The sequence below is a fragment of the Schistocerca piceifrons genome, chromosome X (genome assembly GCF_021461385.2).
Source record: "Schistocerca piceifrons isolate TAMUIC-IGC-003096 chromosome X, iqSchPice1.1, whole genome shotgun sequence".
NCBI lineage: Eukaryota > Metazoa > Arthropoda > Insecta > Orthoptera > Acrididae > Schistocerca > Schistocerca piceifrons.
In genome coordinates, this window is record NC_060149.1 from 408,896,868 (window position 1) to 408,910,932 (window position 14,065).

At 42.1% G+C, this 14,065-nt stretch overlaps 1 protein-coding gene across 1 annotated transcript in view; it reads left to right on the forward strand.

Annotated features, from left to right (window-relative positions):
* The window catches only part of LOC124723080 (polyadenylate-binding protein-interacting protein 1), a 133,137-nt gene that overhangs the window by 101,065 nt on the left and 18,007 nt on the right, over positions 1-14,065 (forward strand). The window contains exons 8-9 of the mRNA XM_047248257.1: positions 253-356; positions 11,560-11,651. Coding sequence (XP_047104213.1) covers positions 253-356; positions 11,560-11,647 — 192 coding nt within the window. The 3' untranslated portion in view covers positions 11,648-11,651. The remainder of the gene's footprint in view (positions 1-252; positions 357-11,559; positions 11,652-14,065) is intronic.

Here is a 14,065-nt window from a genome sequence, read left to right on the forward strand (position 1 = left end):
GTGTGTGTGTGTGTGTGTGTGTGTGTGTGTGTGTGTGCTTTATTTCACACATTACTGTTAGCTTCAAAATCTGGTGGGCCAGAAACTGAATAATCTGCAAATGCATGGCAAATTATCCAGATCAGTATGTTCACTCACATTTATGTCATCAAACAAATGTTTGTGTTGTCATTCCATTAATGTGCTTTTTCTCCTGTTATAATGTGATAAGACAAAAACAATATATTCAGAATACTCTCCATGTTTTTTCAGGGAAGTGATCCAATTTTTTATGGCCCTGATGGCAGTATTCTGTCTGCAGAGGAGAGTAAATTCCTTGAAGAGAATTATGAAGAAGTAGGAACAGCTGGTGAAGAGTAAGTATAAACAAATTATTGATTGCACTCAAATTTTGTAAGAAGTAATAAAATAATACATTCCATATTATTAGATACTGGATTCTCTTCACATCTCTAGAGATTTTCAGCTTCCTGTATCAAGGATAGGAAATTCTATAGCTCTACAGATTTTACAAGTTAAACTATACTCTGCTGGCTGTTTATTTTCTGCACTAGCCATTGTAAGTAACAAGATAAAGCTGGATGCTGCCCGAATAAGCACTGGATTACAAATTCTACATGAGGATCTAATCTAATCCATGGATAGTTTTTGGAATCACCCCTCCCCTCGCCTCCATCTGAATGCATATAATGGATCTCACCTCTACATTTTCTGCAAAGAACTGTCACTGTCAGTTGCATTGTGACTGATTGGTCCACGCGGCCACATGTCTCTAGCTGCCTGGGCCAGACTACCAGACACAGTGTTCTTTTTGTGTGTGTGTGTGTGTGTGTGTGTGTGTGTGTGTTTCAGAAGAAGGCCTTCTGGCTAAAGGCAAAGTCTTTTTGTTGTGCTCCACAACTCAGCATCTCTGCTGTATGATGAGTAGCAATATATCTTTCTTGTAATACTGTCATTTTGTATACTTATTGTGAGGAGTTAAAAGACAGTCAGTGCCAAGCGAGGTGGCGCAGTGGTTAGCACACTGGACTCGCATTTGGGAGGACGATGGGGACGATGTTTCAGTCCCACATCCAGCCATCCTGAACTAGGTTTTCAATGATTTCCCTAAATCGCTCCAGGCAAGTGCCTGGATGGTTCCCTTGAAAGGGCACGGCCGACTTCCTTCCCTATTCTAATGAGACCAATGATCTCGCAGAATTCCTTCCCCGTCCTTCCCTAATATAATGAGACCGATGATCTCACAGTTTGGTCTCTTCCCCCAAACAACCCAACCCAACAGTCAGCATGTAACATCTGTCAATCAGGAATATCCTTAATTTGAGTGCATTTTGTGTATTCAGATGTTGCATTTACTTTTTTAATTAAATTTATGCCCATTTTACAAACACAGATTCCCATAAATCAAGGAAAAACTGGTAATGAAACCTTCCTGAATGGCATAACACTAATGTGGAAAAACTGCACCACATGGAAAATATATTTGACACACACAAAATGCATGTCTTCTTAGTATTCCATATGTAACTCAGTGTGTCAGAGTACTTCTAAGCAGCAATTCGGGATAAAGGGCAGTGGTGGTGGATGATGATGATGATGATGATGATGATGATGATATGGCTGTGGCTGTGAGTCATCTACATTCATTCTCGGCAATCCACCATACGGTGTGTGGCGGAGGGTACCTCGTACCACAACTAGCATCTTCTCTCCCTGTTCCACTCCCAAACAGAATGAGGGAAAAATGACTGCCTATGTGTCTCTGTATGAGCCCTAATCTCTCTTATCTTTGTGGTCTTTCCGCAAAATGTAAGTTGGCGCCAGTAAAAGTGTACTGCAGTCAGCCTCAAATGCTGGTTCTCTAAATTTCCTCAGTAGCAATTCACGAAAAAAAACACCACCTTTCCTCTAGAGACTCCCACCCGAGTTCCTGAAGCATTTCCACAACACTCGCATGATGATCAAAGCTACCAGTAACAAATCTATCAGCCCACCTCTGAATTGCTTCTATGTCCTCCCTCAATCCGACCTGATAGGGATCCAAACGCTCGAGCAGTACTCAAGAATAGGTCGTATTAGTGTTTTATAAGCGGTCTCCTTTACAGACGAACCACATCTTCCCAAAATTCTACCAATGAACCGAAGACGACTCTCCGCCTTCCCCACAACTGCCATTACATGCTTGTCCCCCTTCATATTGCTCTGCAATGTTACACCCAAATATTTAATCAACGCGACTGTGTCAAGCGCTACACTACTAATTGAGTATTCAAACATTACAGAATTCTTTTTCCTATTCATCTGCATTAATTTAGATTTATCTATATTTTGAGTTAGCTGCCATTCTTTACACCAATCACAAATCCTGTCAAAGTCATCTTGTATCCTCCTACAGTCACTCAATGACGACACCTTCCCGTACACCACAGCATCATCAGCAAACAGCCGCACATTGCTATCCACCGTATCCAAAAGATCATTTATGTAGATAGAAAACAACAGTGGACCCACCGCACTTCCCTGGGGCACTCCAGATGATACCCTCACCTCCGATGAACGCTCACCATCAAGGACAACGTACTGGGTTCTATTACTTAAGAAGTCTTCGAACCACTCACATACTTGGGAACCATTCCCATATGCTCGTACCTTAGTTAGGAGTCTGCAATGGGGCACCGAGTCAAAAGCTTTCCGGAACTCAAGGAATATGGCATCCGTCTGATACCCTTCATCCATGGTTCGCAAGATATCATGTGAAAAAAGGGCTTGCGTTTCGCAGGAGCGATGCTTTCTAAAGCCGTGCTGATGCATAGATAGCAACTTCTCTGTCTCAAGGAAATCCATTATATTCGAGCTGAGAATATGTTCGAGAATCCTGCAACAAAACGATGTTACGGCTATTTGATCCGTCCTTCTACCACTCTTATATACAGGCGTCACCTGCGCCTTTTTCCAGTCGCTCGGGACTTTACGTTGGGCAAGAGATTCACGATAAATGCAAGCTTACAGATACTGTCCCATCGTCACAGGTGCAGGCTACGCTCCCCAATCCCCAGGGCTGTTAGCAGCAGTCTTCCATTCCAGGACTTGCCGTTCTAGGTGGCTGTTGTACAGATCCATCAGTTCTCACAGAACCCCGCATGATCCATTTTTGCAACGGCATCGGTCTCCTATCCAGCTGCCCTTCTCCTTCAGAATCAGCTTCCTGCTTTTGTTTTACCCTTTTTCAGGTGAAATCCTACAATAAACCTTTTACTGAATCACCCTTTCTTCTTCCCACGTTCAGTTCCTGGTCCTGGTTCCCTCCATATTCAATTGCTTCGGCAGCTCAATCCTCCACAATGACAATGTCTCCTCCAGGCATTTAACCATATTTGGCTCAATGACATTTTCCGCTCTCAATGGAGAGACAGTATTGTGGTTCCCGTCCTTAAGCCTGGCAAGGATCCATCAACCCTAGATAGTTACCGGCCAGTCAGCCTGATCGATTTCCCCTGCACGTTACTAGAACAAATGGGGGCTCATCTACTCAGTTGGGTCCTTTAAACTCGGGACCTTTAATCTCCTTACCTTTGGGGCTTTTGGGAGTGATGGTCTTAGATCAACCATCTGCTTCAACTTGAAACAGCAGTTTGTCAGGCCTTTTCTTAGCACCACCATCTTGTCGCAGTTTCCTTTGATCTTCATAAGGCCTATGAAGCAGCTTGACACCATCTTATCCTTCTTACGATCCATGAATGAGATCTTCGGGGTTCCCTTCAGATCTTTATTAACCAGTTCCTGTCTCATCAGTCATTTACAGACTGTGTTGGCACTATTCCAGCTCACCACAGACCCAGGGGAATAGTGTTCTACTGGGCTATGTATTAAGTGGTGTCCTCCTCCTAATCACTATTAATGGACTTCTGGCCTCAGCCAGACCATTGGTCACCCATGCTCCGTACATGAATGATTCCTGTATTTGGGCTAGCTCCCACTTGCTGGCCTCTGCGCGACGGCGGCTCCAGGGTGCCATCCAGCGTGCTTCCATATGGACACTCTCGCACAGATTTCAGTTCTCTCCCCTTAAGTAGAGGGTGGTACATTTGTCTCCCATCCTGATCTGAAGCTCTACCAGGGAAGGTTGGCTGCTTTTGTAAACCCAGTGTCCTTTGTTTCCTTGCCCACACCTCTTGGGGCATAGATCGTTCAATCCTTCCCTGCCTTTACCAGGCATTAGTTGTTTCATTTGAACTATAGTTGTCAAGTTCATGGATCAGCTGCCCCTACCACGCTACTCCTCTTGTGCCCATTTCACCTTTGTGGTATCCGTTTAGCCCCCAGTGCATTTAGCGCTATCCCTGTCAATAGTCTTCTGATTGATGCTGGAATCCCTCCCCTTCAGATTTGGCAGTCCCAGCTCCTTGTTTCCTGTACCATCACTACCTGTTCTAGCCTTGCTGACCCTTCCTGTTCTGTTATTTTCATGGCATTGGGCCATCACCCGCTTGCTGCCTGCCCTCAGGTTCCCCCCCGATTCTCTCCCTACAAGCCCCCCCCCCCCCCCCCCCCCCCCCTGTGGTTAGTTTCTTGGCTGTGGAGTCGGATGATTCTCTTCTGGGGTCTGAAAGCCTCCATCACTCCAGTGATTCAGTGATTTTCTTTTGTTTGTTCGGAATGCTGTTACAGGAGTTCCAGGATGCTCTCCCCCCCCCCCCCCCCCCCCACCGATGACTCTAAATCTGCCGACAATGTGGGATATGCCTTCACATCTTCTGTTGGCACAGAACACTCATCTTGTGCCTGCCACATGTGGGATGTTTACTGTGGAATTGATGATGATGATGATGATCTATTGGGCCCTCTGCTTAATTAAATAGTCCTCACTCACCCAAGTTTCGTTATGTATGAACTCAATGAGTGGCTTTCAGGCTATCACTTGGAGTTTTTCTTGCCACCCCTTGTCTCTGTCATCCACAACCTTCTCACTGATTTTAGTGATGCTGCTTGATCGATCGATCGATTTCCGTTGGGTTCCTGGCCACACAGGTATCCTGGATAATTAACTTGCTGATCATCTGGCAGGGAGAGGTGGCCTACTTCCCTCCCCCCCTTTCCCGCACCCTTCCCCTCCCCTTCCCCCATTCTCCGTGTCCCCTCCAGTAATGGATTTGCGGCTTTACATCGAATCCCTTGTTGCTTAATTGTGGGCCAACTCTTCGGGTGGCTAACCCCCCCCCCCCATTCTAATAAACTTTGTGCAATCAAGGAGACTCGCACCACATGACGTTCTTCCCTGCGCCTCTCCCTACAGGAATCCACCATCCTCTGCTGTCTTCATATTGAACATAGTAGGTCGGTCCATGGTTTTTTGCTCCGCAATGAGGTTTGAAATGTCATTATGGAGACGTGGAAACATTTCCCAAAGAAAACAATGTAGACCTCCTGGACACTTTTAACATAAAAGAATTTGTCTTTTAAATGGGAATTATATTGTAGATCAACACGTTCCATCTGCAAATGCACAGAGGGAACTTTTAACTGAAACAGAAAATGGTCCTGAATATAGCTCAAAAACAGATGTAACATTGACAGTGTCCTCAAAACATTTACAAAACTATCTTTGTAATTCTTTAAAGGTCTCAATGAATTCTTCAGTCCTCATGTTTTCTTTAACACCATTGAGCCTACAGAAATGTATGGTCAGAATTAGTTCCTTCCACAGTGAGATTTGCTTTTTAAATGCATGCCCATCAAATCGGAAATAGTTGTTTCTCACCTTGCATTCTCTCACTGTGGGCAGTGTGCTGTCAAGTCCACTTAGCCCTCAAGTTGATGTGCCTGTGTATAAAGTGCACCAACCACAAATAACATTCTTTCACCAGTCCTGTGTTGCTTTACAATTGGAGCCTATACCTGTTCCTTGATTATTGCTTCAGCTAACATAGCAATATGTTGAGCTTTCATACGCCCATGTGAGCAATAGTAATATAAAAAAATGAACTAGGTGCAAAAAATTACGATCTGTGCAAGAATATGCCCCAGATTCTGAGCCAACATGTCAGGCATGCAATGAGGCAGTTGTCTAAGAGATAATTAATAATCAAATAAGTGTTTGATTGTGATTTGATGCAACAGTGTTGTTTAATGCTCAGAGTGGGTCATTAGTGTGGGGGTAACAGTTTTACCTGGCAGCAGTGTGATACAGTTAATATTCATTTCTGCTCTCCTTTTTCATTTGTAAATTCAACAATAGCAAGCTTTAAATAAAAAAATCATTTTGGCTATCCCCATTGACTTTCAATGTACTTTGCAATAATATAGCGTCTCCATACTCTTCATTCAGTTCCTTTGGTAGCTATTGCAACTGGCAGTGCAGTAATGCATGCAACTTCAGAAAATTTGCTATTTGTACCACCAGTTTCATCATGTTATCCATGCCTGCAAATTTAGCACAGAATGTTTCTTAATTTACTGAACAATGAATCCAGACTGTCGATCCTTGCAGTTTTTTGCTCTTTCATCATCAATTAATTTTTTTTTCCCCCTACATTGTGGTGGTATGTTGTTACATAGCAACTTTGCGGTAACCATTGATGATATAGGACTGTATATTGCATAATAGATATTGAGAATTCTTATCCTTTTCTTCTGTCATTCCCATACACTTATAAAGGCTTGTGACAATAGATCTCTAGATTGCCTCGTTTTGTGCAAACAGCCACTGGACCTGTGAACTTCGTTTATGTCACAAATAAATATGAAAGAGTAAACAGCACTGACTCCACAATTCTGCAAAACTGAAATATGTCGTGCTGACAGAAAGATGCCACATTGCAATGCTAAATGAAATGCCGCATTGTACCAAGTAGTTCAGTGAAGTAGCAAGCAAAGCCAAGACAGACAGCCTCGGCCTGCATATTGTGCTCATGCGCAGTTTGGCACAACATGGATGGCCCTCCACTAGATGATGGTGAAGCTTTAACATGAGGGGCTACCTTTGAATCGTGGTTAAGAGGATGTGACAATGTGACAAGAATGCACAGTCTGCCAGTGCTGCCATTCAGAGGACCATTGATTAAATCTAAATTCAAGGTGCTGTAGTTTGGTCCACTGAGAACTTCTGAAACAGCTGCTCACTGTTTGTCCAGGAGGGGGAGCCATGCCGCAAACTGCACTGTATGTATTGTGGCATAATGGTTAGCATCGCTGGGTGGCTTGCTGCAGGTGGCCAGTTGAAACCCAACCAGCAGCAGTTACTTGTTTGCCATTTCTGGAAGTGTGTCGAAATTTCTTATGCACTCACATTTTGTTGGCTACTTTCAGGCTATTTGGTGTTCAGTTTTCCATTCTGTTGAATGTCTTCTTCCTGTCACAGAAAAAGATCTGTATCTTTACGTTATATTCAGTCTGTTCTACCTAATTTTACTATTATCTTTTTCACTTGTTACTATTTGTTCTGTTAGAATTACTACCACCAGTGTTATTACATTCTGGTACGCAAAACTTAAGGATGACGGTAACTTACTTGATGTGCCACTGCCAAGTAACATAGCTCGATGAAACTTGCACTATACTGTAGGGCATTAGGTAGAGACCTCTGCTGTTTTAGGGATGATGAGCATGGTGTGTGGTGGAGCAGGTCAGTCAGTGTGCAGGACGCTAATGACACATTAGGAGAACAAGAGCTTTTGTAGCCTTGGAATCACTTGATGATGTCTCAGCAAACTGCAACGGACATCTCCGTCAACATTCTGCTCACATAACTGCAGTGTCAGGTGGGAGACAGACCTCATGGGAGAATGACTTAACCCATGTGAAAGGTGTGCTTCCCAGGGCAGAGAATGTGAATTACCATAGCACTGTCATTGACATAGGAGGGGGTGTGCTCGGGTAAGCTCTCAGTAGCTCTGCACGGTATGGAGATCAATAGCAGCATACCTCTTCCACCAAGAAAGGCATGAGATGTAAAGACTGCTTACAGGTATCACTTGGGCAGCAGCTGTTAGTGTACCTCCCAAATTATGCAATAGGTGGACAGTGTGCCAAACACCATCTGTTTGGTTCAGCAAGCTGTAGGTAGATGTCTCATCTTCACCTCAGTGGTTGAGAGGTCGGCATCTCGCAGCGACAGTGTGTGTTAGAGTGTAAAGATAGAAGTCACAGAGGTGGAAGTCACCTTCGCAAACAGTGCATCCCTTGTAGCTGGTGTACTGCAGTGTAAAAGTTGACACACAGGCTTAGAAGCGTGAGTATTTATTAAGAGTGGTTTGAGGCACTTTATGGTAGGCTGACGATGACTGAATGTGGCCTACTTTCTCAGGTTCATCAACTGTCTTCATTACAGTCTATTTGATAAGAATGGCTTTGAAGACTTCAGCTTGTTGCTTTCCCACCAGATCAGCAGACTGATAGGTGTTCTTGTGGAACTTTCACCCTCTGTTACGAAATTGAGCTGTGCTGTTAAAATGGCATGTCGTTTCCTCACTGAGGTCTTATTGCTGAGTTTGATTCAAGCTTCTTACTCATACAAGGTGAGGCAGTTTCTTCCGGATTTGAGCTGCCTTTCGCAGTGTCAGCTTTCTGCCCCTATTTTTTCTCTTACATGGGGAGTTGGCTTGGCTGAAGATGACTTTGAGAAAATTTTGCATTTGTCTATAATACATAGCTACTTGTAACAATACATAGAAAGATCTGTTTACAGTATAGTATAGAAGGTAACTGAAAGAAGTACACAATAAGATGAACAGAATGACTCTTTCGTTCAAAGACAATAATTACACTGAAATCAACGCAATTTATTATGGTTCCCTGGACATAACAAAAGGCAGGACAGAGTTCTTAATAGGATGTGTGATCACCACAGATAGCAGTGCACACGTGGCAACTTGCACCCATGCTGGCCACATGGTTGGTAAGAGTTCTTGTTGTATGGTGTTCCATTCCCCCACCAGTGCAGTTGATAAATGCTGGGTGGTAGTTGATGCATGGGGACATCCTGCAATGTCTCTCCCCAATGCATCGCACACATGCTCATTGGGTTTTAAATCAAGGGAATGGGTAGGCCTATCAATTCGCCAAATATCCTCTTGTTCCAAGAGTCTCCTCCACCTGCGCTGTTCGATGTGGTTGTGCGTTGTCATCCCTTAAAAATTAAGTCTGGGCTTAATGCACCTCTTAAGACTTACATGGGTCAGGAGTACAATGTTTCTATAATGTTGGCCAGTGGTAGTACTATGTTCAAAGATTTGAAGGTCAATATGCCCATGCAACATTATGCCTTCCCACACAATGACACCTGGACCATCAAAATGATCATATTCAGTGTGTTCCTGAGTGCATTACATGTTCCCACTGCTCACCATATGAGGGTATGTCCCCTATAACAACTTCTTACCAACCTTGTGATCAGCATGGGTGCACATTGCAGAGCATGCATTGCTTATCTATGGTGATCACTCTCACTATTAAGAACCATGTCCCACCTTTCCACCTTCTTTAATGTACAGAGGACCATCACAAATCATGGTGACTTAAGTGTAATTATCATTCTTTAATGAAAGTGTCATTTCTATTCATCTCACTGCATATTTCTTTCAGTTGCCTTCTATACTGTACCATACCAGTTCTTTCTATGGATGGTCAAAGTTTCATTGAGCTCTGTTACTTGTGGAAGTTACTTTTATTTGGAAGTTCTGCACACCAGCGTATTATGGCAGAAATAACTACAACCGAATCTTGTGCTATTAATAACAGTTCTATACCCTTATGATTGCTGTTGAAAAATTTTGATTTCTGACTCTCAGAGCTCAGTCAGATCACGACACCACACACACACACACCTCTACCTCTTCTCACTTGTTCCTGCTTCAAAAGTGTTTAAATTACATGGTTTTGTGGCGTACACGTCTTCTTTCAAGTACCTCCACAGAAAGAAATCGAATGGGGTCAAGTTTGGAGTCCTTGGTTACTGCTAAACATTTCCGTGATACTGCATAACATGGCCTGGAAAGGCATTGTGAAATCGATGTTAAGTGCGGAGATTTGCCATCCAGCGTGAAGTATACACTGTCCGTGTCATCCCAGTTTGCACCAATGGGGTGAATAAAAGTTTGTAATGCCTGTGCACACATCACCATAATTCATTATTTCACAAAAAATATAAAATCATCATCACAAATACCGCACCACACTGTCAAGTGGTGAATGTGACTGCAATCTGTCAATCTTAACTTCAGGATTGTTTCTCCTAGGATTCCAGTAGTGACAGTTAGGATGATACATGAACCCACCCACATGGGACACTACTTCGGCTGACCACACAAAATGTTACTCAGGATACCTGGTTTTTCTTCCATCCATTGTAATGTGGATTCAGCAAACTCGGTCCTAACTTCACGGTCCTCTGGTGGCAATGCTTGGACAAAGTGTGGGTTTCGTGGCTGTCTGTCGATCTCCTTCATTATCTGTTGGGCCAAACCATACGATAAACCAGATACCGCAATATATTGCCTAGGGGACCATTTAGTATTTTATGTAAACACTGCTACAGTGTTAGCTTTAACCTCTTAAGTCATAACTATCTTTTGGGGCTCAGCACCCTTCAGGTGAGTAAGTTAATCCATATGCAACAAGTTCCATGCAGATTCTCTATTGTTTTCACTTTCCCTTTCTCCCATCCCCTCCATCTGGCAACTTCCATACTACAGTTTTAGCTGCAATCTGAGCATGATCAGAAATGTTTAGCCTTTGTACCATCTTTACTTACTTGTGGTTAGACATGCAACAAATAAATTGTTTAACAATTAGTTACCGAGCGAGGTGGCGCAGTGGCTAGCACACTGGACTCGCATTCGGGAGGACGACGGTTCAATCCCGCGTCCGGCCATCCTGATTTAGGTTTTCCGTGATTTCCCTAAATCACTCCAGGCAAATGCTGGGATGGTTCCTTTGAAAGGGCACGGCCGACTTCCCTCTCCGTCCTTCCCTAATCCGGTGAGACCGATGACCTCGCTGTTTGGTCTCTTCTCCCAAACCAACCAACCAACAATTAGTTAACAATTATGTAATAGCATAGAATGGAGTGTAATGTAGCATTAAAATTTTTAATGTTATATAGTTTCTGATAGAATAGCAATGAAACAAAAAGTGGTACATATTGTTGAAAGATAGTGTATGGGCAATGAACGGAAGTTTCCATTCTGCAATTTGCAGAGTATGGAAGTGCTGGAAAGAAATAACTGCAGATCTAACATGTGAATTGGTATGTAAGGCTTCCTGAGAATTCATAGGTAGGAAGAGCCTAAGCCTTAGAAGATGAAAGGTAGCACGCATTCCAGTTAATAACAATTTTAACCTGTCAGGAAGTTCATTTTCTCTAATTATTCCATCCTGTGTAAATTTACTTTTCTTATACAAGTAAATACTGAAACAATAATTTCTCCAGCTTACTGATTGTTGAGCTCCATGTCTGTTTATGATGTTGTTTCAAGAAATACAGCAATGAACCAGTTTTATGTATTTCTAATATCTATAATAAATACTGGGAATTTAAATATAAAGACTGCTTTAATTTTCCAGTGATATGGTAATTTGGGATTATGAGGATCCAATGAATGGACTAGACGATGCATTTGAGGAATTCCTGAGGTTCTCCAAACAGCAGTAAAATTGTAAGTATGAAATTGTTAGTCAGTTTACTGACACGTTCTTACAGATGAGATCATGTGTGATGGTTCTCTATCTTGTGTAACTTGAATCTGCTCTATATTCTGAAGCCTGCCATTTCAAGAAAAGTGTAGAAAAAGGAAACTGTTTCTTTAATGTGCTAGAAACATGTCTAGAGACATTCATCTTACTCAGCCATAACAAAGAATGTCCCGTATTTACAGACTTAATTTCTCCTCCTCCACCACCACTGCCATTTCTTCTATCCCCATAATCACTTTTAGAATTACATCACTTTTGATTTAACAAATGACAAAGAACACGAGCTGCTAAGTCCCATTCAAGTGGAAGGATTCTGAAATATTTGATACTTGGGTGCAGAAAATGCAATGGTGAAAGACACGTTTGATGTCACTACCATTCAGAACACTTTGTGTTGACTGTTCTGTTTTTAATTGCTGCTACCCTCAGAAAGCCCAAATTTTTACACTGTAATTTTTGTGTTTGTGTGAGTGGATTATTAATTAATTAATTAATAACAGTAATCATACAACTGCATCATTATACAATATGAGAGGCAAATCACAGATGTTTACTAAGTGTTTTGAATGTCATTTTTCCTCTATTCATAGCATTGTATGAAAACAGTCTTAATTTAACTTTGTATTCCTTGTTATAAATATGTACTGCGTATGGAGGTAACTGTCTCTATGATGTTTGTTCATGAATCCGTGTTATTTCAATGTGAAATTCATCCCATAGCAGCTGATCAGTATGAGGCACAAACACCCACCAGTTGTCAATACTGGAAGACAAATAATAAAACCTTCACCCTATCACAGATACTAACCCCGCAGTGGCTGCACTACTTATCCTTCTGCCCCTGACATAAGCGATCAACTTTATACTTAGCTCACAGCTGAATCCATTTTAAAATAAAGCTCACCTTAAAATATTATTCTCTGTGTAGGTGTTTTTGTTTGTTACTAAGCAAGACAACTATACTTTTGTGAATCTCTGAATGTTAGGCGACATTTTCAATTCTACTGTTAGTTTCTAGATGCGTATTATTATAAAATACAGCTGAGAACAGTGGGCCACATGAATACTTCATTCAGGCCGCAGTTTGGTGACCACTGAGCTAGAGCAACGAAAACAGTTTTCTGAAGAAAGGCATCAAAGAAAAGTCAATTGACAACATTTGTCATTGTATCAAGTGACAATTCAGCTAGTAAGTTTTTGGGATACCCATAGTTCTTCTGAAGAGGACAATTAAACAATAATCAATTGCCATAAATGTTAAGTTCTTGTTCCTTCCCTTCCCCAAAGCTGGAAACGTTGTTCCCACTCTTTATCTCCTTTCCTATAGTTGTTCCTTTCCTCTCTCCTCCCAAAAATGTATCAATATGACACAGAACAGCCACCAAGCATACATTGCCTGTGCACACACGTTTGTCGATGTTACTTGTAGGGAGCAGAAGACCCGTATTTTTCTGCTTTGCACTGAAATTAAAAGTAACTAGCAAAGCTAAGGTAAGGTTAAACTGTCACATAATCAAACTGAAGTACCTTTATAATTTAACGCTTTGAGAACTGTGCAGCCAGGATTTTGTTCACCTGAGTGATACCATGCTTTTCAGTTTTTTTGTCATTAGTTTCCTAAATTAAGATTAGAAGTTGTCCATATTTAGAATAAAGCTATTTCAGAATATATTCTTTTTACTGAAAGTGACTTACATGTGGCTCAGCATAAAAAATTTGGAAAGATTTTGGGAAATGAAGTCCTACATCAGATTTTTCACAATAGTACCCAGTACTTTTTCTTGCCACTTCTTCATATCTCACTGTCCTTCATTCTACACAAATCGTACAACTCCTCTGAGGCCACTTTGGCTTTCCTGTAGCCAAAATCAATTTAGAAAAATAGCTTCCTTGAGACTGTTCACAGGTGAACTATTTTGAATGGAAAGAAAGTTCTTGTACACTGTAAATACTTTTGGATTAAGGGAGACCATTCACCGAAAAGTGGAAACATAGAGTTGTTGATGGGCACACACAAAAGAAAGAGAACTTGCTAGCATTCAGAGTTATCTGTTGACAATTGTGAAAGGTGCCATGCCATATATCAGCCCTGCTCCACACAGCAGAGCTTTTTATGTTGATATCACCACCAACCAGCTGTCAGCTAGAATGAATGACCACTGCCAAGCTGTTGTCAAGAACAGAATTGACCACCTGATGGCACAAAGTGCAGTTGACCACAACATGCTCAGCTTCAAAGGCTGCTTCACAACCAGAGCCATCTGGATCCTTCTCTCCAGCACCAGCTAGTCTGAACTACACAGGTGGAAGCTAGCCTCCCAGCACATCCTCTGCTTTTGTAATCATCCTGGCCTCAATTCAGGTAACCCACTATCCC